Source organism: Nelumbo nucifera, chromosome 1 (assembly GCF_055504915.1).
Source record: "Nelumbo nucifera cultivar China Antique chromosome 1, China Antique-T2T, whole genome shotgun sequence".
NCBI classification, from domain to species: domain Eukaryota; kingdom Viridiplantae; phylum Streptophyta; class Magnoliopsida; order Proteales; family Nelumbonaceae; genus Nelumbo; species Nelumbo nucifera.
This window is the reverse complement of record NC_142649.1, coordinates 197,719,738-197,746,657: the sequence shown is the minus strand read 5'-3', so window position 1 is coordinate 197,746,657 and position 26,920 is coordinate 197,719,738. Positions and strand designations below refer to the sequence as shown.

The window sequence follows — 26,920 nt, the reverse complement described above, 5'->3', positions numbered from 1 at the left end:
ACCTAGATGATCACAAATTGTCAAATCATGTTAAATGTTGTATTTTTTTTCTCTGTATTTGTATTTGTTTTTGTTCTTTTGGTTATGTTTGATTGCAATGCAAATAAATTTGTACTGATGCAAAACCATAATAGTGCAAATGATTTGAGTTTAAATGTTGACCTATTTTTGTTTAAAAGTTTAGCTTTTTTTGTTTGATTGCAGTACAGATGAAGTAAATTAAGACATGAAGTAGAATAAAGTAAAATCCAAAATAAAATTAAACAAGTAGAATTTGTATTTTTTTTACATTTACACTCTCATGCATTTGTATTAGTGCAAATAAATTTGCACTGCAATCATACATAGCCTTTGTTTCATAATTTTTTTTTATCTTTGGTGTAACATTAAGGTCCATTGGTGTTTCAAAAAAGAAACAAACATAGAGAAAACCTTATCAAGGGAAGAGTGGTGATGCATGAATGTGCTTTCATTGTGTGTAACCCTTCACAGGTTTAAATTTAGAAGTGTTAACACATTTTTTTTTTAATTTTATGAATTAATTTTCAATCCCGTAAGTGATAGAGATGTAGGTAGGGTGGAGTCAAAAACCCTCAAATTTATATCATGGTGGTATTCGAACCGTCTTTAATCCGAACGGTCAAACCGTTCGGCCTGGAAACCATCTAGGCAATTGGTTCTGTTTTACCCCAAACCTAGTACTTGGCCAAAAACCATTGAATCAGTCAATGGCCCACTGACCCAGTAGTCAAGCCATTGACTCATTTTACCCATTCAACAGTTTTTTGCCATTTTTAATTTTAATTAATTTTTTAATTTATTTGTCAGAACGGGCCATCCGTTCAAACTAGATGGTCCAACCATCGACCCGAAAACTGATGGCCAGAACAGTTCTAATTCCGGGTTGTTTTTTAAAACATTGATTTTTATGAATTTGTACAGTTACGGACAAATGAAAAAAATCTATTAGGATTTAGGGGATAATGTAACATAAGGTGCGGATTTGAAACAATACCTTAAGAAAACCAATAAATAAAAAGGGCTTTTTATAATTCAGTCCACCCCAGAGTGGAGCTAATATTTCTAGGGGTGGACTGAATCCTGACCGTGGATTGATGCCAAATTAACGGACAGGATGCAATTTATAGGAGGACTATTAATAGACTAGCTAGGAAAGGCTGAAATTTCAGATTTCTGAGGTGGATTGCAGTCCACTTATCCCTAAAAAAATTTGAAAAGAGGATAAATAAACCATAAAATTTCCAAAGAAAATAGAGACCTAGGTAGAAATAGAATTGATGATTGACCGGCCCATCCCTGGCCCGGAAATTTCTGGGTCAGGACAGAATGGACAGATGATTTTCTTCCAGGCTCAGGGGAAGAGAAGGATGCTTATGTCAAAAGGGTGCATATGATGATGCCAATGCGTCATTGTCCCATCGGCGGTGGTTCTGTGATGTGATTACAGTAGCTGATCAAGTCAAGATTACTAAGCAATTAATTTATTGATTAAACAGATTAGACATTTAAAAACTTGCTTATTTTTGTGAGAAACCCTAAATGGCTATCTTAACAACCCCACTCCTCCGATAAGCTATAGAAAAAAAAAAAAACAGAAGAAAAATTAAATATATATCCCCTAATTTAGTCTACCATAAAAGAAAAATTATGTTCTATATATTTATATGCTCTAAGTCTTTTTTTTTTCTTTTATCTACAAAAGATGGTTTGTAGCTCTGACACTTAAATTATTAATTTTCTTGGTAAAACATTATTGCAGAGAAAATTTTCTATAAAATACTCACTATTCATATATCTTAATTTGTCATTTTTTTTTCTAAATTTTAATTAGACTTTTTAAGAAAGGGTACATTGGAAAATTACTTAATACTGACGCATAATAAATTGGGGGACAAAGCATTCAATAAAGAGTGCATGGAAAACTATTGAATACTGACTGACCACAATTTGGGAAGAAATATTATTACTTGGTGTTCACTCTAAAAGTGAGCTCGACCAACAGCTGAGCAATTAGCCACGCCAAAATGAAAGGGGTTGTACAACATGAAAGTTACTTGCTTTCTCTGTTGTTACAGTAAAATCAACACCAACTCAACCAAACACCTCCAATCGACTCTCTTTATATATTGAACCAGACAGGGTCACATGTCTGTGCCAATCACATTTCTTTAGAGAGAAATGGGTGCTTCTCATCATCATCTTTCACTTGTTTCCACGGATGCTCTTCGGCTTTTGTCTTTCAGCTGTTTATGTCTCTGGCCAGGACTACTCGTGTTTGCCTCTACAAGGCACTACGAATTCCATGTATGTTTTAGTCTGCTTCTTAATTAGTTCTGAGTCAAGTTACTAATGAGCTATTTATTACTTGAAAGTCTTGAATATGGAGAAGATATATATTAAATATAGTCTTAGTTGATTTGTTTGACTCTTCTGGGTGAGATTCAAATTTGTGCTGCTTTAATTTGTAGATCAAATTACAAAACGTAACGAGATTGTGCCACACCAAGAGCATTATAACTGCAAACGGTCGGTTTCCAGGTCCTCGGATTGTCGCAAGGGAAGGTGACCGGGTACTTATTAAAGTGGTTAGCCATGTTCAAAACAATGTATCCCTGCATTGGTATGATATATCGATCCTTAATTGCACTCTCTTTAGTCTTTACGTATCAACATGCATTTGTATGCATGGGTTATTTATTAATAGAAATAGGGTTAATTGTATTCTGATAGCTTTACAAGGTTTTCACCTGGTGGATTGACAACAGGCATGGAATTCGACAGCTTCAGAGTGGATGGGCAGATGGACCGGCGTATGTGACCCAATGCCCCATACAAACAGGGCAGTCCTACGTTTACAATTTCAGCATCACAGGGCAGAGAGGGACATTGTTTTGGCATGCCCACGTCTCGTGGCTAAGATCGACCCTTTATGGACCCTTCATCATCCTTCCCAAGAAAAATGTCTCTTACCCCTTCCCCAAACCCTACAAGGAAGTCCCCATCGTTTTTGGTAACTAATTTATCAATTTGAATTAATTAATGAGATATTAATATATCTTTCTTCAGTACGTAGCTTGCTAGATCTCCAGCTGCTTGCTTTCACTAACATGCATGGAGCTTTGATTTGAGTTTTCAGGAGAGTGGTGGAATGCAGACACTGAAGCAGTGGTCACGCAGGCTCTGCAGTCGGGAGGAGGCCCTAATGTCTCCGATGCTTACACCATCAATGGACTCCCGGGGCCCTTGTACAACTGCTCTACCAAAGGTGTATATCATGAAATGAATGAAACATTCTATATATATAAGCTAGCTAGCTCCCTGCTCGGATAGAGATTTGAAGATGTTAATTTCTTTTAATTATTGTAACTGTTTCAATTCATCTGTTCTGTTTATCGATCGGCAGATACGTTCAAGCTGAAAGTGAGACCAGGGAGGACTTACCTCCTCCGCATGATCAATGCTTTAGTCGACGAAGAGCTCTTCTTCAGCATCGCCAACCACACCCTCACCGTCGTTGAAGCTGACGCCGTCTACGTGAAGCCTTTTCACACCGATAGACTCCTCATCGCCCCCGGACAGACAACTAATGTCCTCCTCAAGGCCAAACCCTTCTTCCCTAATGCCACATTCCTTATCGCTGCTAGGCCATACTTCACTGGCTTAGGCACCTTCGACAATTCCACCGTTGCCGGAATCCTTGAATACGATGATGAGCAACCATCCAATTCAACCGTTTCCGCCATTAACAGGAAGAAGAAGAAGCAGAAGCTTCCTCTCTTCCGACCAACCCTCCCTCCCATCAACGATACTTCTTTTGTGGCTAATTTCTCTAGTAGATTCCGCAGTTTGGCCACTACCCAGTTCCCTGCAAACGTCCCTCAGACCGTTGACAAGCGTTTCTTCTTCACAGTAGGACTGGGGACGAGCCCATGCCCGAAAAATCAGACCTGCCAAGGGCCCAATAATAGCACCAAGTTCTCGGCTTCCATCAACAATAATTCTTTTGCGCTGCCCAGCACAGCCATCCTTCAGGCTCATTACTTTGGGCAGGAGAAGGGGGTCTATACCACTGATTTTCCGGCGAACCCACCCTTTCCCTTCAACTATACGGGCACTCCACCGAACAACACAGTGGTAAGTAACGGTACCAAGGTTGTGGTGCTTCCCTTCAACACCAGTGTGGAGCTAGTGTTGCAGGGTACTAGCATTCTTGGTGCGGAGAGCCATCCCCTCCACCTTCACGGTTTCAACTTCTTTGTCGTCGGCCAAGGCTCCGGCAACTATGATCCTAATAAGGATCCACCCAATTTCAATCTAGTGGATCCTGTTGAGAGGAACACCATCGGCGTGCCATCCGGCGGTTGGGTCGCCATTCGCTTCCTGGCAGACAATCCAGGTGCGTATAACCTACACAATGCATGCATGCAATCAAAACTGGAGGCAGATCTCTTTTCATGCTAAGCAGAATTCTCTTCTGTTGCACTTGCACTACTTGTTTGGAACGAACTTGATTTTATTTTAAGATAAGGGAAAAAAATATATTGAGAAAAGAGAGAAAATATATTGTATACAAAATATACAATTATGTCAAAGACCCTCACCAACCCAGATTGTCAACAGCCAACCCGAAATCTACATCAACCACCTGCCAATCCAAAACAAGACCTACCTCTCCCTACAGCAATGAATTAATCTGTGGGAGTTTGTAACACTCGAAGTGTGCCTTTGAGACATCCTCATCCAATGATTCCTCCTCTACCCCACACCACTCATCTGATCATCAAGCTCCATCTCCTTTAGAATTTCTCTCGCTTGCTCTTCCCTTCTTACGAGAAAAAAAAAACACCTAATTTCTTTTACCAGCATGGGTTTTTGCTTTTTCAACCTTATTTCCAAAAGATTTGATCCCATCTCTTCACTCTCCACTACAGTCTTACAGCCACGTCTTAGTCTGCTATTTCTGCTAAAGGAACCTGAGAGATTAGAATGAACTTTAAGCTGTGTTTGATTTGAAAGAAAAAGTAGGGAAGCCTATACAAGATTTGTTAAGGTCTCTCTGCCTTTCCCTAGCATTTCTTTCAAACCAAACACAGCCTAAGACTCTCAATAACACCCAAAGCGAGCTACCGCTTCAGCCCTCACATCTACCGCACCTGGCATCTCCGAAAATGTTTCACAAGGAAGGAAGGAGACCCTTTCTTCTTACATATATCCCCTTCTTCCACAAACCTTGTTTTGGTATCCTCTTGGCCCCAAACACTTTGTTGGGCTTACTTCTTTCTGGACCCAGAACCTCTTTCAGACCGTCCGATACTATCTTAACTGGGACTACTGTCTTAATTTTTGGGTTTATTTACATTGTTTTGATGGCCTCGATTAGTTAAAATTTTGGAATCATTTTGATGGTTGATATTAGTAGACCATATAAATGGCTTCAATTTGTTGATTTCGTACCACATTTGAATGGAGTAAATTAGTTTAAATCCTAGTAAATAATTTGAATTGCTAAGATTAATTGATTAATCCATGGTTCAAAATACCAATACGTATTGGGTTGTATTGGCTGATAAGTATCTTATGCTACTACATGTAGTAGCCTTTCAATATGCTACTACAGTGAGTGTTTTGGGGTCTGACCTGGTATATCAAGGGGTAGATGGGCCTTAAACCGATCCCTCTGAATCAGTTTGAAGAAAAACTATATATATACCCCAACCGATATATCGGCTATATTGATATTTTGAACCTTTGACTAATCTTAGAAAACCATTTTATGATGGCCCATATCTTTGGCTATTTTCTACAGAACTTTGTTCAGTTGGCTTTTTTCTTAATAAAAATCTTGGTGCTGCAAAGGTCGGATTTTATTCAAATCATAATACATTATTTGCATAGCCAAAATTTATTCTTTGCACTTAATATACGTTTTGGTATCCCATATATTTGGATTAATTCAAGGATAACCCAAATTTGTTAAATTTTTGATACACCGCTTGGATGGTTGACCTAATTCATTGGTTTTAAGAGACCATTTTAATGTTCTATATTTTGGGTTGATTGGGTTGATTGGGTTGATTGGACACATCACTTGGATGGGTTAGATATCTTGGTACATCATTTGTAAGCTTGGAATTGACTGATTAACCTATTGCACATTATTTGGATTTTCAGGATAAGTTATTTGGCCTGCCTTTTATTTTTTAAATTAATTTAAAGGATCAGTTTAAGGCTTGGTGGAGTATCAAAAGGTCAGACCCCAAAACAGTCATTGTAGGAACGTATCAAAAGGTCATTGATATGATTATGTACAGGGGCGGAGCCAGAAATTTTTTATGAGGGGGGCCAAAACTTATGAATGGGCCATAGGGAGGGCCAACCATTAAGTGAAAAGTGAGGAAAAGAAACAAACTTACATAGAAAAATGTATTGAATGTACAAATTTCTGGACCATACGGGGGGCCATGGCTCCCCTGAGTCCCCCCTAACTAGCTCCGCCCCTGATTATGTATCGGTCAATATGGTTTGATACATTGCTATATATCCTCCACCCCCAAATATATCCCTGTTATTTACCTACTTTTATATATTATCAACAAGGTATTAAATACAAAGTAATGACTTTGATTATTTGCATGATGGCTTGTGAATAGGGGCATGGTTTATGCATTGCCACTTTGAAATCCACCTAAGCTGGGGCTTGAAGATGGTGTGGATCGTGTTAGATGGCGAACTTCCAAATCAGAAGTTACCACCTCCACCTTCGGACCTTCCCAAGTGTTGATTTTGATGACCATGTACTTGAATTCTGCTCGCATGCCTCGTTGGAGTGTTTCTGTGATATTTTTTTGCTTTGTGGTTGGTAGTTTAGAGGTTTTCTCTTAACCCTCCATGTCCACATCACCATTAATCTGATCTTGGATTGGAGAATAACAGTTGAAAAGTCGAAGTGAAAAAAAAAATAAAATGACAAACTTGTAATTGTGATGCCCATTTCATTGCCAAATTGAGTTTTCTTCTGTCATACACCAATCTTTCATTTTATTGAAAATCTTCAATTTTCTTTAATTGTCTCTAGTTTTTTCCTTGAATTTTTGAAAGTTGACCAATTTAGTAGTGAAACAGTTGGTTCAATCGTTCACATCATCCATGCATAAACTTGATGTCATAATATACTATATTAAAATTTTGAAGCCAAAAGAAAAAGGAAAAGAAAAGTTTAGGAGATCTAGATATATGAAGTTCCTATATAGCACCTTTAAAATAAACAAAAGGAAAAACAGTGTGTGTGAAGAAAGATTCGTCAAGGAGACAAAAGTTATATCTGATTGCGTGGGCATTTTTTGAAAAATGTCACTACATTAGCACCACATAGGCGTTGGCATTTATTGTGCATGAAATCACTGTTTGATAATATTTATCAAATAAACATTAAAAAAAGAAACGCTTTAATTTATGTGCATGAGACATTTGGAGAAACTTCAAGTTCTTGTTTCCCCAACATGGGTATTTATTGAAAGGAAATGCTTATGTGGTGATCTTTAATTTAAGGTGGAAAGTAACTTTATGGGGTATTATTTGAAACACTCATAAAACATCCAACAAAACAACTAACAAAAGCAATAAACATTTAGGCCCTATTCACTTTTCGATAAGTTACTTACCCAGGTAAATGCAATTACCTGGGCAAGTTTTTCCTGGGAAACACTTACCCGAGTAAGTGCATTTACCCGTGTTCTTTTATTTCCTACGTAAATAAGGTAATGACCATTTTACCCATAAAGATACATTATTAAAAGGGGCATTTTTGCCCCATTCAAGTGTTAGCAACTGTCCCCCTAGGTGCGAAAGTTATTTACCCACATGAGAGATGGGTATCACTTACCCGGGTTAGTGATACCTAGGAAAATAAACTTTCCCTGGTCCCCACACAAATCTGAAAAACGAACATGGGATTCTTGATCAATGGTAACCAAAAACCCATTGACCAACTTTTCCCCTCTCAAAATCCAAAAAAAGAATGCCACCTTAAAGTAATGTTTTTCAAATAAATGCTTATATGAGAAACACTACATCAATAAAAATGCCCACTAAACCAAACTCAATTTTAGTAAAATTGAGCATCTTCACAACTTGCTCAATAAACAAATTAATCTCATTTACTTTGAAAGTTTCCCTCATCATCTGGTTTAAAAGAATGCTTAGCTTATCATTAGAAAAGCACACCACTAATGTAAAATATGAATAGTGATCTCCAATTAGTTCAACCATTTTATGGCCCATTTGGGAGGGCTTATCTTTGATTCAGCTACTTTTTTCTTTTCCTTGATGCTACACCACAGAGTAGCTCAACCCAAGTCTCCACTACAAACAGCCAGAAACCTTATCAACTGAGCCAGTTAGCACCTTCAACTCTGGTTCTCTCTCTCTCTCACACATATACACACAAAAAAGTTCAATTGCTTTAATGAAAGTCTAAACTCTGGAGGCTACGTATGACTGTACAATAACCAAATTTTGGCTTTCATTGTTTTTATCAAACAATGCTTATAAAATTCTCAGATGAACCCCACCCACATAGTAAAAGCCCTTCCAAACGACCACTTAATAGGCTGCAACTTGATAGGCCCAACTAGAACTAGAAGGCTTCCCAACCCAACCAATCGAGAGCCCACAAAAGTCCAAGTTCAGCTTGAGTTGTGTTGGATTAGCTCCTACTATGCTTAGGCTAGCGGCTAGAAAACTCAGGCTTTTCCCGTATGTTGGGCTGGCCCAGAATCCAAGGTCATGGTCTTAGAGTTGGGTCTTAGTTTTATGCTGCATGTGGCATTCCTTATTTTAAGGATTTAACCATCCAACCTGCATTCCTACTTAATATCTCATACATAATACATTTAGCCCCATTCGCTTTTTGGTAAGTTATTTACCCGGGTAAATGCAATTATCTGGGTAAGTTTTTCTCGAGAAACACTTATTCAGGTAAATGCATTTACCCATGTTCTTCTATTTCCCAAGTAAATAAAGCAATGACAATTTTAGCCATAGAAATCCATTATTAAAAGGGGCATTTTTTTCCCACTCAAGTGTTGGTAACTTACCCCCTTATGTGGGAAAGTTATTTACCCACCAAGAAGATGGGTATCACTTTCTTAGGTAAATGATACCAAGAAAATAAACTTTCCCTGGTCCCCACATAAAACTGAAAAAAGAACATGGGATCCTTGGTCAATGGGAACCAAAATCCCATTGACCAACTTTCCCCCGTCTCAAAATCCAAAAAAAATAGAACACCCCCTTAACTAATAACATTCATCAACAAATCTTTTATTTTTTATTTTTTAATAAGGCATTTGAATACTCATATGTGGTGTTTGGGATTAATACACTTCACAACCGATCTATTCCACGAAGTTAATTGCCATATTAGCATTTTATGCAGAATTAGGAGTACATGACATTTAATAATGTTGAGTCATGTAGAAATGTTTGATTTGTGTACAATTTTGGGTAAAAGGTTGTTGCTGCGAAATATGGAGTTGTGGGCAACAAAGTAATTTCTACCATCCGAGGTCAATGGGTCTAACCTACTAAGAGAAAGAATATGTCAGAGGCCTTGAGAGTTATTCCAGGGGCAAAGACTTCGACAGTCAAGTTAGTAGAAGGCTACGAGGGGTCAGACCAAGCAAGAGAGGAGACTTAGAGCTTAAGTTCCAGCATATTTACCTCAATGTGGGAGCCCCTTTTAATAGTTGGAGTTGCCTTAGAGGAGAAGCAGTTAGGAGCAGGTGGCGGCAATTGGTAGTGGTTGGTGATGAACGACCTGGATACACCTGACAACGCCACATGTCAAGATCCTCGGGTTGGCTAGATATTCCAACATCATTTGTCCCCCACTTTTGAGGCTGTAACAATCGAGGCCAGTTGGCGAATTGTGCGGAGGCCTCACCTTCGGCTAAAGAGAGTATGGTAGATATGCGTAGAGGCATTGGCCCCAACTACAGAGTTCTTCTCAACAACTGTGCGGCAACTAGAGGTCAACATGGTCCTTCTCGGGGACCGCTAGTCTTGGATACAACATTCAGTGGATTCGGTCTATGATACACTTTTAGACAAGGTCGTTGAGGTATGTGCGCACTTCTTCGAGTCTATTGTGTCACCGAGGTCTTCTTGGCGAAATGTGACTGACGATTTTCCTTTTTCATGTGTAGATGGCCTCTTGCTCAGTCGGCCTTTGCGATAAAGTCAAGGTGCTGCTTTAGTAGCTTCAGTAGGCACAAGAGGAGATTAAGCGCCTAAAGTAGCAGAGGCCGAGGCACAGTCCAATCGGGAGGCGGCCGAGGGCCAGCACGCGACGAGCATGAACGTCGCAAGAAGGTCGAGGTCAAGGTGGAGAATAACAAGGAGCTCGTGAAGGAGCTAAAGTCCTCATTGGCATCAATGGAGCAACGGTTGAAGGAGTCAGCACAAAGGCAGTCAAAAAGTATAAGATCTAGGAGGAGCACGAGATGGACCTGACCACCTTTGCCTTCTAGGATTACTTAGAGGGCTTCGATGACCACAAGGCTCAAGTAACAAACCCTTCCAAGCTTCGGCATCGGCCAGCTGGATTCATTCGCTACTAAAGCTCAACAGATAGTAGATATACTGGAGACATACGAGAACCCAATTACCAACGCTACTGTTGATGCCACTCCCCAGGCCACCGCTCAGATTAGAGGGGGATAATAAACTATTTTTTTACTTTCTTTTGTTTGGGCTTGCGTGCCCCTGAAACTTGTATACTTTTTCTTCTTTCTTTTCTGTAAGGGTCGATGCCTCCCCCATAAGAGGCATTTTTTTTGTAAAGACACTTGAATAAATGGAACTTAAGTTTCTTGCCAAAAGATGCTCTTCCTTTCTTCTTTTCTCTTCTTTCTCTTCTTCATTTTTTGTTCTGTGCAAGGGGCCGATGCCTCCCCCCGAAGAGGTATCTTTGTAAAGAAACTTGCCATCTTTTAATAAAGTAATTCTTTATTGGAAAAGTGTTATTTACTTAGCCTTTCGTGATGGCATTTCATATTAAAGTCCTTTAGGCCGATGCCGACACCACAAGCTGCTTGATAGTAGCTACCAAAGACTTGGAACTCCTTGCCTTAGCAAAAAATAAGGAAGGTGATTGTGTCTGAGGCCAACATCATGCTCAGTGCATCATTACGCAAGGGTTTTGTGGTCGAGGTCACATGTGGTTGCCTTAGTGGGGACGTGATGTTTACTTAATGTGTCATTCATCATGTTTTTTATTAAGTAATTAGCCGATGTTGGTTCTTTGGTCTCCAAAGGCTCACTTCTTTAAGGGTCTTTGAGGCCAACGCTGAGGTCAAGGCCTAACTTATCAATAGTTGTTGAGGTTCTGAAAGCTCTTGCCTTAGTCACAGAAGGTCAAAAGGCAACTAGGCGTATGATTTGCAAAGTGTTGTAAGCCTTGAGCCGACGTCTGATCCGAGCGTATAACCTTAAAGAAGGTTGTATGCTACATTTGGCTGGCCAAGGGGGCTGCCATCTGGTCCAGGCGTATAACCTTAAGAAAGGTTGTATGCTACGATCGAGAGGTCCTGGCAGCTAGAGGGTACAAGAATGTTTACATAGAGAAAGATCCAAGATGAGAGAAACTTGTACTTTTCATTTATAATTTTCCACTAAAATAATTACATTGCTATTAATAGTACATCCGGAGATTTTCAGAGTTCCATGTACGAGGTTCAGGTCTTCCACCTATCTACTCCAACCGAAAGGTGTTGGGTCCTTCTATTTGCTTGATTCTCTAAGGCCCGTCCTAGTTTGGGCCAAGCTTTCTAACCCCAGGCTCAGAAACCATGACTTTTCTGAGGACAAGATCACCTTCCTTGAAGTAACACTCTCTAGCTTGGGAGTTGTAGTATCTTGTAACTCTTTGTTGGTATGCCATGACTCTGATTTGGGCTTGCTCTCAAACACCTTCCAATAGCTTGAGGTTGATCCTTAACTCTTCACTATTCTCAGCTTCCTAGTATAACTCGGTTCAAAGTGTCGGTTACTCGATCTCTACTAGGATGACAACCTCTGTCCCACATGTCTGGTTGAAGGGGGTTTCACTCGTGTCAATCCAAGGTGACGTTCAGTATGCTCAGAGAATGTTGTACAGTTCATCCACCCAAAGCCCTTTGGCTTTACCTAATCTTGCCTTCAATTCGTCTAGGATCATCCTGTTGGTAACCTCGGTTATCCCATTGGTTTGAGGGTAGCCAACTGAAGTGTATTGTCGCTTTATTCCTAGGCTTCCACACCATTCTCTGAAGTAGCATGTATGGGATCCCAAATCAACAAATGATATTTTTTAGAAGAAGCCCTAAAATGTCTTGGTCGTAATAGTTGCCAAGGCCTTGGCTTCAACCCACTTAGTGAAGTAGTCTACAACCATGACAAGGTATCTCTTGTTCCCAGTGGTCAGGGGGAAGGCCTGAGTAGGTCCATTCCCCATTTTGCGAAGGGCCAGGGATTGTTAAGGGCCGAGAGGGTCGTCATAGGCTAATAGAGGATGTTGGAGTGCCTTTGGCATTGGTCACGCTTCTGTACCAACTACATAGTTGGTACAGCCCCCCAAACGATTGTCGCAGTTGCCTTCATGAATCTCTCTTAGAGCATACTTGCCTTCCTCTTGGCGGAGGCATCTGAGGTAAGACATGATGAAGGATCTTCTATACAACTTGCCCTCGAGTAAGGTGTACTGTGCCAAAAGTATAAGGTCGGGTTTGCTTCTCTTGGAATTGGAGGATCCATCTATGAACAAGGTCCAGGTCAACAATTGCTCCTCATTCTTAGGGGCTTAGTTGTGGTTGTGGCCAAATGTGCACTCAACCAATAAGTCTGTCAATGCTTGCACCTTTATTGTAGGCCTCAGATGATAGTGCAGGTCGAACTCTAACAACTCGATGGACCACTTGGTTAGCTGACCCGATGTCTCGGGCTTTGAAAGTACTGACTTGAGGGGTTGGTTGGTCAACACCGAAATGTTATGGGCTTGAAAGTTAAGGCCTCAGTTTCCTAGCCAAGATCACTAGTGCAAAGGCTATTTTCTCTACTTTTGGGTATTTGGTATTGGCCGCATAGAGCACCTTGTTGACGTAATATACTAGCCTCTAAACCCCCTTGTCTTCCTAAACCAACACCAAGTTGATTGCATTGTTCTCAGCTAATGGGTTACAAGAACAAGGTTTCTCCCGAGAGGGGACTCATGAGCAAGGGTGGTGACGCGAGGTAGAACTTTAACTCCTCGAAGGCTTTTTAGCAATTTTTTGTCCATTTGAAATCCTTCAACTTCTTAATGGCTTAGAAGAAGGGTATGCACCGATCAGCCGACTTGAACATGAATCGACTGAGGGCCACGACTCGATTGGTGAGCCTCTAGGTTTCTTTGATTGACCGAAGGGGTTCCATGTCCAATATGGCTTGTACCTTCTCAAGGTTGGCCTTTATGCCAAGTTAGGTGACTACAAAACCCAAGAATTTTCCCAATGTGACCCTAAAGGCGCATTTGGTGGGGTTCAGCTTCATGTTGTACTTTCTTAGTACCCTAAATGTCTCACCGAGGTCCAAGGTGTGCTAGATTGCCCTAAGACTCTTCACAACTATGTCATCGGCATAGGTCTCAACGTTCCTCCCCATCTGCTCTATGAAAATCTTGTTCATCAATCTTTGGTGTAAGTGGCCCCGGCGTTCTTCAGTCCAAAAGGCATCACCTTGTAACAGTAAGTTCCGTGCTTAGTGATGAATGAAGTCTTTTTTTCATTGGTCGGATGCATCTTTATCTGGTTATAGCCAAAGAAAGCATCCATGAAGCTTAATATCTCCTACTCTGTGGTGGAATCAACGAGGTAATCAATCCCAGAGGAAAATTGTCTTTGGGGTAGGCGTTGTTGATATCTGTACAGTCAATGCATGTGCACCATTTCCCATTAGCTTTCTTAACCAAGACCACATAAATGGCCATTTGGGGTAGTGTAACTCTTTTACAAAGTTGGCACCTAGTACCTTGTCCACCTCCTCTCGGATGGCTTTTCGACGCTCTGGTGCAAAGTTCACCTTCTCTTGTCGAACTGGCCTACAACTCAAATCCATGCTCAACCAGTGAGTAATGAATGAGAGGTCAATTCCTAGCATATCAGCAGAAGACCAAGCAAACATGTCAACATTGGCTTTGAGGAAGTTTACCAGTTCGGAAAGTATGTCCTGAGGGAGGCGAGACCTGACTTGTACCATTTTCTCGAGCTTGGCCTTGTCTAGGGGAACTATGATGAGGTCCTCGGCTAAATGGCCTCACCTGGACAGTTCGACCTTGAGGTCAAGCCCCTCCAATGGTAGGGTTTCCTTGCTCTTGCCGTTTAGCACTACAATGTAGCACTGTTTGTTGGTTTCCCTGCCCACCCCTCACCATGCTCCATGGGGAACTTCATGACAATGTGGTAAGACGGGACAACCACATTGAGTGCATAAAGGGTCAGTCTCCCTATGATGGCACTGTAAGGTGAGCCTATCTTCACGACAAAGAACTTAGTCATCCGAGTAACGTGCTGAGGTTCAATCCCTACGCTAACCAGTAGGATTATTTTTCTTTCAGGTCTGACAGCTACTCCGGATAAACCAACAAGTGTCACATCAACAAGCTATAGTCAACTCGGTGTCAGATGCATATTCTCAAACATCTCATAGAACAAGATGCCAGTTGAGGAGCCATTGTCTATGAGGATTCTTTCCACCATGTAGTTGGCAATGGTTAGTGACATCACCAACACGTCATTGTGGGGCACAAATACCCTTGTAGGTTGTCATCTGAGAAGGAAATGAGGTCTTCCGACCTCAGCCACTTCGGTGCTTGGCTCTAGATGTTGTAATGCCGGGCGTATGTTTTTCGAGACGAGGCAGATGCTTCCCCGAAGCCAAGCCTCCAGCTATGACTTCAATGCCTCCGACCAGGGGGCGATGATTGTGGGGCTCGGCCTGTGGCTATTGTAAGGATGATGTTGGGGCATCACCTTCAACAAAATCCTTTAAGTGCCCGCAGCGGATGAGGGACTCAATTTTGTTCTTGAGCTAGTAGTAGTCATCAATGTCGTGGTCAGTGCCGCGGTGGTACTTGCAATACTTCTTGGGGTTCCCCCTTCTCGGGTTCCTCTTCAATTTGGTCAACCACTTCATGAATTCCTCCTTCCCTACTTGCATCAGTATGTGCATTTGGGAGGAGTTTAGTAGCGTATACTTATTAAAGGAAGGGGTCAACTACTTCTTCTCTCCACTTTTGCTGGTGGGACCATTGCTGCGGCCAGCCCTTTCCATCATCTTCTTATCACTGGGCCCTCTATTGACCTCAATTTCTGGATCTTTGAGGCATTTGTTGGCTTCAGCCTCTTCAACGGTAATGTACTTCTGAACCTTCTTCAAGAACTCAGATTTAGTCTTGGGTGGAGTCTTGGAAATGAACCGATTGAGGGGTCCAGGCTGATGACCATTAATGGAAACATGCATGGAGACCAAGGGGTCGAGACCCTTGACGTCGAGTTCTTCCTAGTTGAACCTCTTCATATATGCATAAAGGCTCTCCTCATGCTTCTGCTTAATGGACATCATGAAGATGATGGTTTTTCTAAGACCGTTGGCTACTCATAAAGTGACCTAGGAAGAGGTCCGCGAACTGTTCTCAAGAGCATATGGAGTGTAAAGGCAGTGTGGAGAACCATCGGTGCGCTGCTCCCTTGAATGTGGCTTGGAAGGCCCAGCACATGAGGGCCCAGAAGCTTTCTAGGTGGTCCTCGGGGTCTATACTTCCGTCATAGGTCTCCAACACTGGGGCCTTGAAATTTGGTAGGAGGGGCACACAGAGGATGGAATCTACGAATGCCTCCATTTGACTGGATGAGGTAGGGTAACTGGTGGAGGCGTCACCTTGGCCCTTCTTTACCTACCGAAGCTGGTCCTGAATGGCGCTAGTCTATGCCTGAATATCTCTGTGGCATTGGTCAATGTATGGCATTATCGCTTCGGCCTAGTCTTGGTTCTCTTTCACGCAGGATGGGCCAGCCCCGTTCCCAGAGTGCTCAAACGCTGGCACATCCTAAGCCTTGCAAACATGGCGATCGTTGAGGAGGTCGCGAAGGTCAAAAACTAGTGGGGGAGAGGTGTGGCGCTGACCTCCCACCCTTGGAGGGAGCCAATAGTGGCCCGAGTGCCTACCGTCGTCCCGGATGGTCAATGCATGATGGTGTTGACTGCCAAGATTCTTGTGCTTGGCGTGGAACCCCACATGGTCAGCCCCTCGGTTGGGGAGCCAAGAGGTATTGGAGTGGAGTTTGCCAACCTGATGACTACTGCTACCTGACTCCGAGGGGTCGGCTCTCTCCAGGCCGCCTAAGCACTAGATTATCGGGGTACGGATGGATCACTCGTTGTGTTGTCCTTGGCTTTCGACGGGACGGCCATCCTGTGGGTTGCTTCCTGTTGGATGCCCTATGTTGTCCATCCGTTGGGCCATGTTGTCCAACATGTTCAGGACCAGCTCGAACTGGTCTATCATGACAAAGTTCCAGACATCAGGGATAGGGTCTTGCTTATCAACCATTTCAGGGACATTAGTTGATTAAATTAGGTTTGTTTGTTTTTTCTTAAGGAAAGTTTTGAAGACGTTCCCACAGATGGCGCCAATGCTGCCAAATATGGAGTCAAGGGCAACAACATAATCTCTAGCATTTGAGACCGACAGGTCCAACTTGCTGAGAAAAAGAAGATGTTAGAGGCCCTAGGAGTTATCTCAAGGGTGTAGACTCCGACGATCAAGTTAGCAAAGGGCTATGAGAGGTCGAACCAAGCAAGAGAGGAGATTTAGAGCTTAAGTTCCAACGTGCTTACCTCAATGTGGGAGCCTCTTTTTATAGTCAAAGTTGCCTTAGAGGAGGAACAAGTAGGAACAGGTGGCGGCGATTGACAATGGTTGGTGATGAATAACCTGGATACACCCTTCAATGCCACGTGTCAAGATTCCTAGGTCAGCCATATATTATTACATCAAAGGTGATCCTTGAATCTTCTTTGTCTTTCTGGAATCACCATTCTGATGTAGTATATGCAAAGTGAAAAAGCATATGGTATTATAAGTTGTCATATGTTTATTGTAATCTTATTTGAACTATGAAGTCAAAACTCTTAACTACTTAATCAACACATGTCTTGACCAAATAAGTGGTTGTTTGGTATAGATGCGTTTTAGGGCTGATTAGTTTCTTAAAAAATCGGCTAACGGTCAAAAAATGTTTTGGGACTGTCTCAACCCACAATCTAGTTGGTTTTATTTCTTGCCACATCAGCACTAAAAAAATGTTTCAACTGGAATCAGCTATGAGTGCAAGCCATTTCTCTTTAGTGTTTTTTTGTGGTTCACATTGTCCCATGCTATGCATGTGCACGAGATGGACAAACATGTTCTAATCTAACAGTTATAGATTTGTGTACAACAAAAATATATTGAAATCCATTCAATATTCAACTAAATAAAATTACAAATTTTATTAAAAAGTTATTACACATATAAATGATTATTAAATAGCTATTAATCATTGAAATAATGATTAAAATGCTTTTATACAATGAAAAATAATATTAAAACCTGTATTTTTTTAGGGAAAACTAAGATTTAAACGTATATAGAGAAAAATCTATTGAGAAATTAATAAACATCTTAAAAAATATTTTTTAAATCAGAATATATTATTACACCATCAAAATGGATTAAATAATGAATAAATAATGAAATTTGTTTTAATAATTTAGCTTAAAATACATAATAATACAATAAATAACCCTACTAACAATTTTAAGGATTAGTATATTAGAGACACTAATTTTCAAAAATATACCCTCTTTAATATCTGATTTTTTTTCTTTGTGTGATGCACCTATTCAATATGGATTGAGAACAGGCAACCACCAAGCATAAGAAATTTAAGAATTTCTTTTAACACCCTTCCACACCCACCAAGCATAAGAAATCTAAGCTGAAATCTGGATTCTTGATGTTTATAATAAAGCCTCAAAACCTGATATGACCCAAATCCACACCCACCCTTTCAAAAAACCAAACTTCAAAACTCTACATTTATTAGAAAATGTGATACATCCAAGGAAGCTAAGTCAAAGAGGATCAGTATCCTTAGACCGCATCCATCCTCTTAGACCACCCTTAACCCCTTCCATTTATATAAGAGAACATATGTTTCAGAGAGGATCTATATCCTTTGTAAATGTAGAGAAAAATAAAATAAAATAAATATAACAAGCAACAAAGGGTTGGTGGCAGGGGTGGAGTCAGAAATTTTTTGTAAGGGGGGCCAAAATCTAAAGTGGAATTGGAGAGAGAGGGAATAAGTATGGATGGACCCATAGGGAGGCCAACCATTGGGGTGAAGAGTTTGGGAGGGGGAATTTTACATGGAAAACTCTATTCCAAGTGGAGAATTCTGGACCATAGGGGGGGCCATGGCTCCCCTGGGTCCCCCTGGCTCCGCCCCTGGTTGGTGGCAACCTTGTTCGGAGGAGACCTTCTCTTGGTGGTAGAAACAACAGGAAACAAGTCTGGCGACGGTGGTGTTTGCTGCAAGAAATAATGAGGGGTTGTCGTTTATTCGAACCAGAAATAAGTCCGGCAATGACAATTGGAAAAATAATCTCCATGGATTACCTTCTTGCAGATGGTTTGAGAGGTCGGTGAGCTTTACAGCGGCAAGAAGAGTAATGAGGAGGAAGAGGGAGAAAACCCTCCCGATGGATTTTAGGAGGGTTGATGTGTTTATAGTTAGATGTCATGCACCGTAACACCTTTAATCCAACGTGGCTAATTGCCAACTCAAATGCTAGTAGGATCCATGTAGGAGAAATGTTCTTGAATTGGTGGAGCGATTCAAGAAACGCCAAAAAGTTATTTCAACTAAAAAGTAAATTCCCAAATACTGATGTAGAATCGTTTTTCGACAGTTTCCTCTAAAAAGCCTTTCCATATGCATTTTTTTTGCCGTTCTATTTATTTGCTAAGATGGTTTGTAGCAGTCGGTGTTTCAAGTATCAACACTTGTAATTTAAATTTGGGATTGTAGCCAATGAGAGCAACTTTTGGGCCATAATATCAATAAAAATAATCTTTTTAACATAATTATTAAAATAGATTAACTTTTTTTTAAATAACAAATAGGGGCAGAAATATTGTTCATCTCCTTCCTCTTTCAAACCACTGAACAAATCTCCCCCAAGATTAATAAATATTGATCACAAATCTCTACTTTTTTGTTCACCCATGTAGTTGTTGGCTTGCTGCAAGCAAAAATGGTGAACCCCACTCTTGCATTTTTGCATTTCGTTATGTATATCTCACTTCTCCACTTAACATACTCATAGGCCTCTTCTAATCCCAACTTCCAGAATTTAATGGCGTTCAAAACTATTTCAGATACCTCTAATAGGCTTAGTAGCTGGAACCAAACTGTCAATTCGTGTACCTAGTACGGTGTTTCATGTATTCTTCTAGGTACTTTAGAAGAATAACTCATAGTAGTTCTGCTCTGAGTTTGGAACAGCTCAGATGCAGAGAAGAAGAAGAAGAAGAAGAAGAAGAAGGGGGAGAGAGAGAGAGAGAGAGAGAGAGAGAGAGAGAGATTGGAAGTAGGGATATTTATTTGATGGTCTGGAGGAAGAAGGAGATGAACAGTGTTTCTGCCCCTAGTTTATCTTTTAAAGAAAAAGTTAGTTCATTCTATAAATTATGTTAAAAAGATTATTTTTATTGATATTAGGGCCCAAAAGTTGCCCTTATCAGTCAAAATCCCTTTAAATTTAGTAGTAGAAGTCTAAAAGATGGTGTTTGGGCATGTAGTATGATGTGCAATTGTTTATTGTGGTTTTAGGCGGAATTTGGGAGTATTTATTTAAAATATAAGTGCTCATGAGCATTTGATGAAAAAGTACTATTTGGAATAGGAGCAATATAGGTAGTTTCAAAATGATGTGACAGAAATAAGCACTTAAAAATAAAAATAAATTCAAAATTTAATAAGCACATATTTCACAAATGCAAACAAGTGGTCCTGAGCCCAAAATATGAAAACTTCCAATTTAAAGGGCAACACCATTTAAATACCCCCTATTAGGGAAAACACCATTTCTATATTTCCTCCAGCATTCCCAAATACCCCCTATTAGGGAAAACACCATTTCTATATTTCCTCCAGCATTCCCAAAGGCATAACCCAATTTAAAGGGCAATAGAGAGGTTTGTTCTTGAATCTTCGAACCCAATTTAATATACAAGGAGCAACAGCCCTATAAACCAGCGAGAGATAAGACCAAGAAATAAATCAAAACCACGAATAGCGAGGATGATAACATTTGTATATTCTTAACAATCTTCGAACTTCTTCTAATTGGAATGACTTATGGACCTTTTAAACTTAGAATTCTTTTTCTTCTTATTCTCCACCGGCAACCAACCTTGATTTGGGTCATTGTTTTCTTTTGATGTATCACTCTCAATTGGGTTCTCACATTACAAGTGCCTACCTCCACGAGAGTAGCTACATAACCATCAATAGTTGTGTGTATTACTTCAACTTCTCTTTGTAGTTTGAAATGATGAGAAAAACTAATTTTCTCTTGCACCTTTTTTCCACACTAATTATCAAATCAACCCAGTAAAAAATTGTCACAGTAGGTTACACAAGATATGGATTTTGGTCGTCTGTCTACCTTGAAACCCTTTGTATTTATGTTGCTTGGTTATGAACAGGATTGTCCTCATTGAGAACAACTGAGACCTTAATCATTCCAGCATTTCATTCACTAAGAGCAATATTTTTTCCGTGTTTTGATCTTCTTGCCTCTTTTCTGATTTTATGTTGACATTTTGTCGAACATCTTTTGGACTCTGACAATGAACCATATTGGCTTTAATAGTTTCACCATCTTCCCCCATAATAGTGGTATTCTCAATCTCATAGGAAACACCTATTTCAGCAATAGTGGTGGTATGATCTGTGCCATCAATTACAGAATCTGATCCACTAGGGTTTTTTGAAGAACCATTCGGGATCGAAACTTTGTCTTGCATTGTCAGCTTCACTAGGGCATAAACTTTCCTTGTATCATCTTTTCCAGGCTTCTCATTTTCACCACATCAAGCTTATTTTCACCAGATCGTCTATTGGTTTTATTGTGTTTATAGACTACAGCTGCATATCCGACCTTACAACAATTTTGATAGTACTCTAGGAGATTTTCATAGACGATATATTGTCGAAAACCATCACAACCAAAGTTAGTCCATATTATGTTCGGGTCATTGGGTGTTGTTTGAGCATATCGAGTTCAACACAAACCCTAGCTGACATCGTTCTGGTAAGGGTAATAGTTGCTTGATCAAACGTCAGGACAGGACCGATTGCTAAAACAATCAATCGCAAGATGCTTTCAATGTAAAAATTAACTTGAAGGAATGGAAAGCTAATCCAAACCAAAACCATAGATGGCTCCCAACCAGGTTCGAATATAAAACTTTTAATTTCAAAAGCATATCTCAGCCAGACTTACAACAAGAAGTCATCTTCCCCAGCAAATCTAATCAAAATATGTTTCAAATCAAGAGTAGTCACCCATACCTCATTTTTCATAGGGAAAAATCCTAACCAGTACTTTGTATTTTGGCCTGAGTGACAATTTTGTCCCCAAATTTTAAAATGCTATAATTCAATGTCCGAACTTTCAAAATGTGACAATTCAGTACCTGCCGTTAACCAACTTTTTGAAAAGTGAACTTTCAAAATCCACTAAGTGATTTGAAAAGTCAAAAATGTCTTTAATGCCATCTAATTCTCTTTATCAACCATCCAAACATTGACAATAAAATGAATAGTCCCAAATTCTAGATTTTTCTAAACATTCACCAACTTTTTTGAATAGAATAGGCTAGGATTTGGAACTGTTCAGTTTTTTTACAACATTTGGATGGTTGATAAAGAGAATTAGATGGCATTCAAAGGGCATTTTTGACTTTTCAAATGTCACTTAACGGATGATTAACGGACTGGTTAACGGTAGGTACTGGGTTGTCACATTTTGAAATTTTGGATACTGGATTGTCACATTTTAAAAGTTCGGATAATGGATTGTTGCATTTTAAAGTTTGGAGACCAAATTGTCACTCAAACCAAAGTACAGGGTACTAATCAGAAATTTTCCCTTTTTCATATTGAAAGTTTTGTACATGAATTCCATGTTTTTCATATTAAAAGTTTTATAGATGAATTCCCTATTTTCTGGTAGGGGGGTTGGCCATGCATGCACTTGCTGATGAGCACCCAACGTAGGATATCATAAGATTTCTCTAAAACTTACTCAAAAGAGAAAACAACAGGTTCACCTTGTTTGAGGCTAGCCTCAATTATTGGGATCCAAAATCGGCTTAGGCAATGGAGAAAGTTTAGAGAGAATAGAAGCAAAAGAAGATTTTGTGAGAGGATGAAGGGGATCATCCTTGGGAGCCACCATGGAGAGGAGGACATGATTAGGGTTCATGCCCTAATCCATTCTCATCGGTTTGATTGTTCATATATGCATCTTTGTAACTAATAATTAGTATAACTAATTAGTGGAATTTTAAGAAAAGTTGGGTATGAGAAACTGGAGGCTAAATGAAAATTGAAAACACATCAGTACCAAATACCCTTTAAATCATGATGCATTATCACGATGTTGCATTATTCCATCACATGTAATGCATCACTCGTGGAAACATCCTCATAACATGAAATTCAAGGCTTGATGAAAACTTGTCATATTTCCCAACTAGGAAAAAACCAGCCCAATTAGATTAAAATGGGAGTAGATAAGGAACCGTTTTAGGGACTGGTTCCTGGGTTGAATAGTTCGACCATCTGGTTTGAACGAGATAATTTGTTTTAATTTAAAAAATAAAAATAAAATAAAAAGCAGATAAAAACCATTGTATGATTCAACCACCTAGATTAACGAATCATTGACTAAATCAATAATTTTTTATTAAAAAGCAATTTTAGGGTGAAATGAAACCAATTACCTGAGCGGTTGTATGGTCTGTCAATGTATATGATCAACCCAAAACACTCAAAACAAGTTCTATTTGCAATGGGTTAATTTTAGGTCTAACTTTTTTACAACCAATAAAATTAGGTTGGCAAGAGAGAATTAAGATCTGTTACTCGTAAAGCGCTCCTTACACTGACCTAATAGCCACATCCCAATAATAATACAAGCGCAAGAAATGCTTTGAGATGTATAACCAAGACATACACTGAAGTCAATGTGAGAAGCATTGTTTGAGAAACAGATCAGACTCGACAACAAAGTACTGTGACCAGCAGATGTGTCGTGCTCTCTTGAACCATCTTATCACATAGAGGGCCCTCTCAATCGGCTAGACATTTTATCCTTAATCCAAATCACCCGTATACACCACCATGTGTTGGTTATTATCCTCATAAATATATATTAGTCATCTAAAGTTTAGTTTGAAAAGAAATTTCATCACCACTGGCATGGTTTTCGAACCATCATTGATCCTGACGATCAGGCCATTCGGCCTAGAAACTGTATAGACAATCAATTCATTTTCATCCTTAATTTGTTTTTTCGTCAAAAACCATTGATTTGGTCAGCAACTGTTAATTTGGGTGGTTGAATTGTCGATTCATTCGACCTAGATAATAGTTTTTGACCGTTTTTATGTTAATTATTTTTTTTAATTGAAATGGATTATACATTCGAACCAAACAGTCAAAATGGTGGCCAAAGCGGTTTCAGTTCCGGGTCAGTCTTTAAAACATTATTCACCGGTCTATTATTAATGTAGACCAGGGATTGAGCGTGTGTTTGGAATCATTGGCATTTATTGAATAAACGTTGTCACATAGGTGCCACTTCAGCATTTCCCCCATTAAGTGAATTCATACACATAGGGACTTGCAAAAATAGACTTCGGTTTATGTGCGTGCCTACCATTAGGGGAAACTTCATTTTAGCACTTCCCCTAACGGATAGGTGTTTATTCATTGTTTTGTTGATGTGGCACCCAAGTGTCAATAAACAGATTCATCATTACTTTTCTCAGTTTTTCAAATAAATCAAATACAAAACGTTTAGTCAATAAATGTCTACAGTTTCAAACACATGCTGAGTGAGGTAAGGGTATAAAAATAATCTAATTGACTTTACAATCAAGAGATAAGTGACTAGTTGGTACGTGAAGGGAATCGGTTAGCCCAAACTCTGCTGAGAGACCTAAAGCCTGAAGCCCAAGTCCAATTTCAGTTAGGCCCATCAGAGAGCTTGCTTGAGAAGTTGGGCTTAGGCCCAAGTCCAACTTCAGTTAGGCCTTGATGGGTTTTAAGGGCTCATGTTTTGAATTTGTATCTTTAATTTGGTTTACTCTATCATATAAAATAAAAGCGTTCTGTTTTCAGTGATTCATCATCCAAATATTTTTCAAATTGGATATTTTTGGATGTTTGACACCGTGAGCATGAGGCATAAGCTTAAAGCCTTAAAACCTTCTTTTTCTTAACGTAAGTTTTGTTCTCTTCACTTCACGAGTCACGACCGAATTCAGATCTGCTGCTCACATAGCGCGCCACACACTAATCTCGCAGCACATTTCATCCGTGCATCTGAAACATCTCCGTAATTATAAAATTTATTCCTGAGATCGGTGTGAGGCGCGCCTCCTCAGGAGCAGATTCGAACTCGTCACGACCACGATGAACCAATCTCCCACTCTCTGCTTATCTCTGTATTTTAGTCTAGAACCTTCTACAGCTTTCTCTGCTCTCGAAGCTTCTACGCACTTCTTTTTCCTTCCCTTCCACAAGCCATCTTTATAAAACACTTCCCTTCCGCCATTAATTTCAGACAAGATTATCGAAATAAATCCCTAACGACTTCACTAATACAGTCTCTCTTTCTCGCTGACTCCGTTCCGGTTCGATACCCGAAACTAGCATTCTCCAATGGCTTCCGCAATTGCATTAAGGAGAGCCGCTACTCCAAGCCTCCTCAACAAGTTCCTCAACCCAGTCCGTTCTGTCACGGTTGTTCCACCCGCAGTGCGCTCTTTCAATACTAAGGCTCAGATGCTTGACTATGATGATGACGAGCATGGTGTTGATGTCAGTCGCCGCTCCGACCAGCCTGTCTCTCGCCGTCGTGATTACGTTCCTAATCTCTTCTCAGGTAGTTGTATAAGTCATTGATCGTTTATCCTGTTTAGTTTCCAGTTTTTTGACTTGTGATTCATACTTGGTTCGATGACCCTGTAAATCTTTTTGGTTTCTCACCATGTTTTATTTCAATTTGATTGGCAGACGTGCTCGATCCTTTCTCTTCAACAAAGAGCTTGAGCCAGGTGCTTAATCTGATGGACCAGTTCATGGAGAACCCATTCCTGGCTGCATCGAGGGGGATGGGAGCTGGAACGAGGAGAGGATGGGACGTGAAGGAAGATGAGAATGCTCTGTATCTGAGGATGGACATGCCAGGGCTGGGGAAGGAAAACGTGAAGGTGTCTGTGGAGCAGAACACTCTGATCATCAAGGGAGAAGGGGAAAAAGAATCTGACGAGGAGAAGAGCGGGCGAAGGTACAGTAGCAGGATCGATCTGCCTGAGAAGCTGTACAAGATTGATCAGATTAAGGCGGAGATGAAGAATGGTGTTCTCAAGGTTATTGTTCCGAAGGTGAAGGAAGAGGAGAGGAAGGTCGTCTTGCAAGTTAAGATCGACTAATTTCTGGGAGTAACTCCGGTTGAGAAGATTTCAAATTTCAAATGTTGGGTATAGGGGAAAGTAGATTAATTAGAAGAAATTGTAAAAAGGTTTTTCTAGTACAAATGTTAAATTGTTAATGAAGTAGAAACCAGGCTTCTGAAGAAAAGAAATTTTCACTTTTGGGGGTCGCAGAACCAATATCCCATCAATCCATTATCCCTTACAAATGATACGAATGAGAAAGAGAACGAAAGTACCATAAAAACTTATGGCACGTTTGGTTCGTGGGAATAGGGCTCAGGAATTGTAATCGGAATGGTTCCAATTTTCAATTCCCTTACTGATTCCAATCTGAATCAATGAGAATAGATCATTTCGATTTCAATTCAGAGGGACTTTGATTCCAACTGTAAAATCAAACAGACCCTTAGGCTGTTGCATACAAAGTCCGTTAGAAACTTTTCTGAACATGACACATGGAGTTCGGATCTGTTGACCAGAACACATTGTTGGTCACATTCATCTACGCTCATCAATATCGTTGATTCCATATATACGTGGCTGGGTGAATGTTACCAGCAATGTGTTAGAGTCAGCAGATTCAGATTCGTTCTCAATGGTCTATGCAAAGTTATGTCAAATGAACTAACTTCCAATTTGAATTGGCTGATAGCCATGGAAAAAAAAAAATCCAAACTCCTTTCCAACGGTCTATGCAAAGTTATATGCTGGATAAGTGTATATACAATCCTCCTTTCATCTTTGCAATACTATACAAATCTGTATAAGTACTCTTTCCAAACTGAGCCCAAAGGGAGAAAAAAAATACATCTTTCTCTGATTTTATTGTTTGGTTTGATTAAACATTCCAAAGCATTAGACATCTTTCATATTAGCCTTTTCTGGGTAAATTACAGTTTACAACCCTGTACTAGGGAGTAATGGCAAATAACCTCTTGAAAATGGAAATTGCAAAAAAAAAAAACAAAAAGAAACTTTTTTGAATAATTAAAATGGCAACAAACATAACATGCAATTAATATCAACTAAACTAGTAATAAATAG

At 39.9% G+C, this 26,920-nt stretch overlaps 2 protein-coding genes across 3 annotated transcripts; both read left to right on the top strand.

Moving 5' to 3' along the window:
• Positions 1-2,155: 2,155 nt before the first annotated feature.
• On the top strand, positions 2,156-7,086 carry LOC104602422 (laccase-17-like). Its single transcript, XM_010266106.2, has 6 exons — positions 2,156-2,325; positions 2,490-2,641; positions 2,787-3,031; positions 3,158-3,286; positions 3,425-4,417; positions 6,672-7,086. The coding sequence occupies exons 1-6, from the start codon at positions 2,200-2,202 to the stop codon at positions 6,800-6,802; spliced, it is 1,776 nt and encodes a 591-aa protein (XP_010264408.1). The 5' UTR covers positions 2,156-2,199; the 3' UTR covers positions 6,803-7,086.
• Positions 7,087-24,987: 17,901 nt separating this feature from the next.
• On the top strand, positions 24,988-26,025 carry LOC104602326 (small heat shock protein, chloroplastic-like). Of its 2 annotated transcripts, none has more exons than XM_019198598.2 (2): positions 24,988-25,326; positions 25,455-26,025. In XM_019198598.2, the coding sequence occupies exons 1-2, from the start codon at positions 25,101-25,103 to the stop codon at positions 25,871-25,873; spliced, it is 645 nt and encodes a 214-aa protein (XP_019054143.1). In that variant the 5' UTR covers positions 24,988-25,100; the 3' UTR covers positions 25,874-26,025. The 2 variants fall into 2 exon arrangements, with proteins under 2 accessions (XP_019054143.1, XP_010264261.1); XM_010265959.3 differs by having other exon boundaries at positions 24,994-25,323.
• The last annotated feature ends 895 nt before the right edge of the window (positions 26,026-26,920 follow it).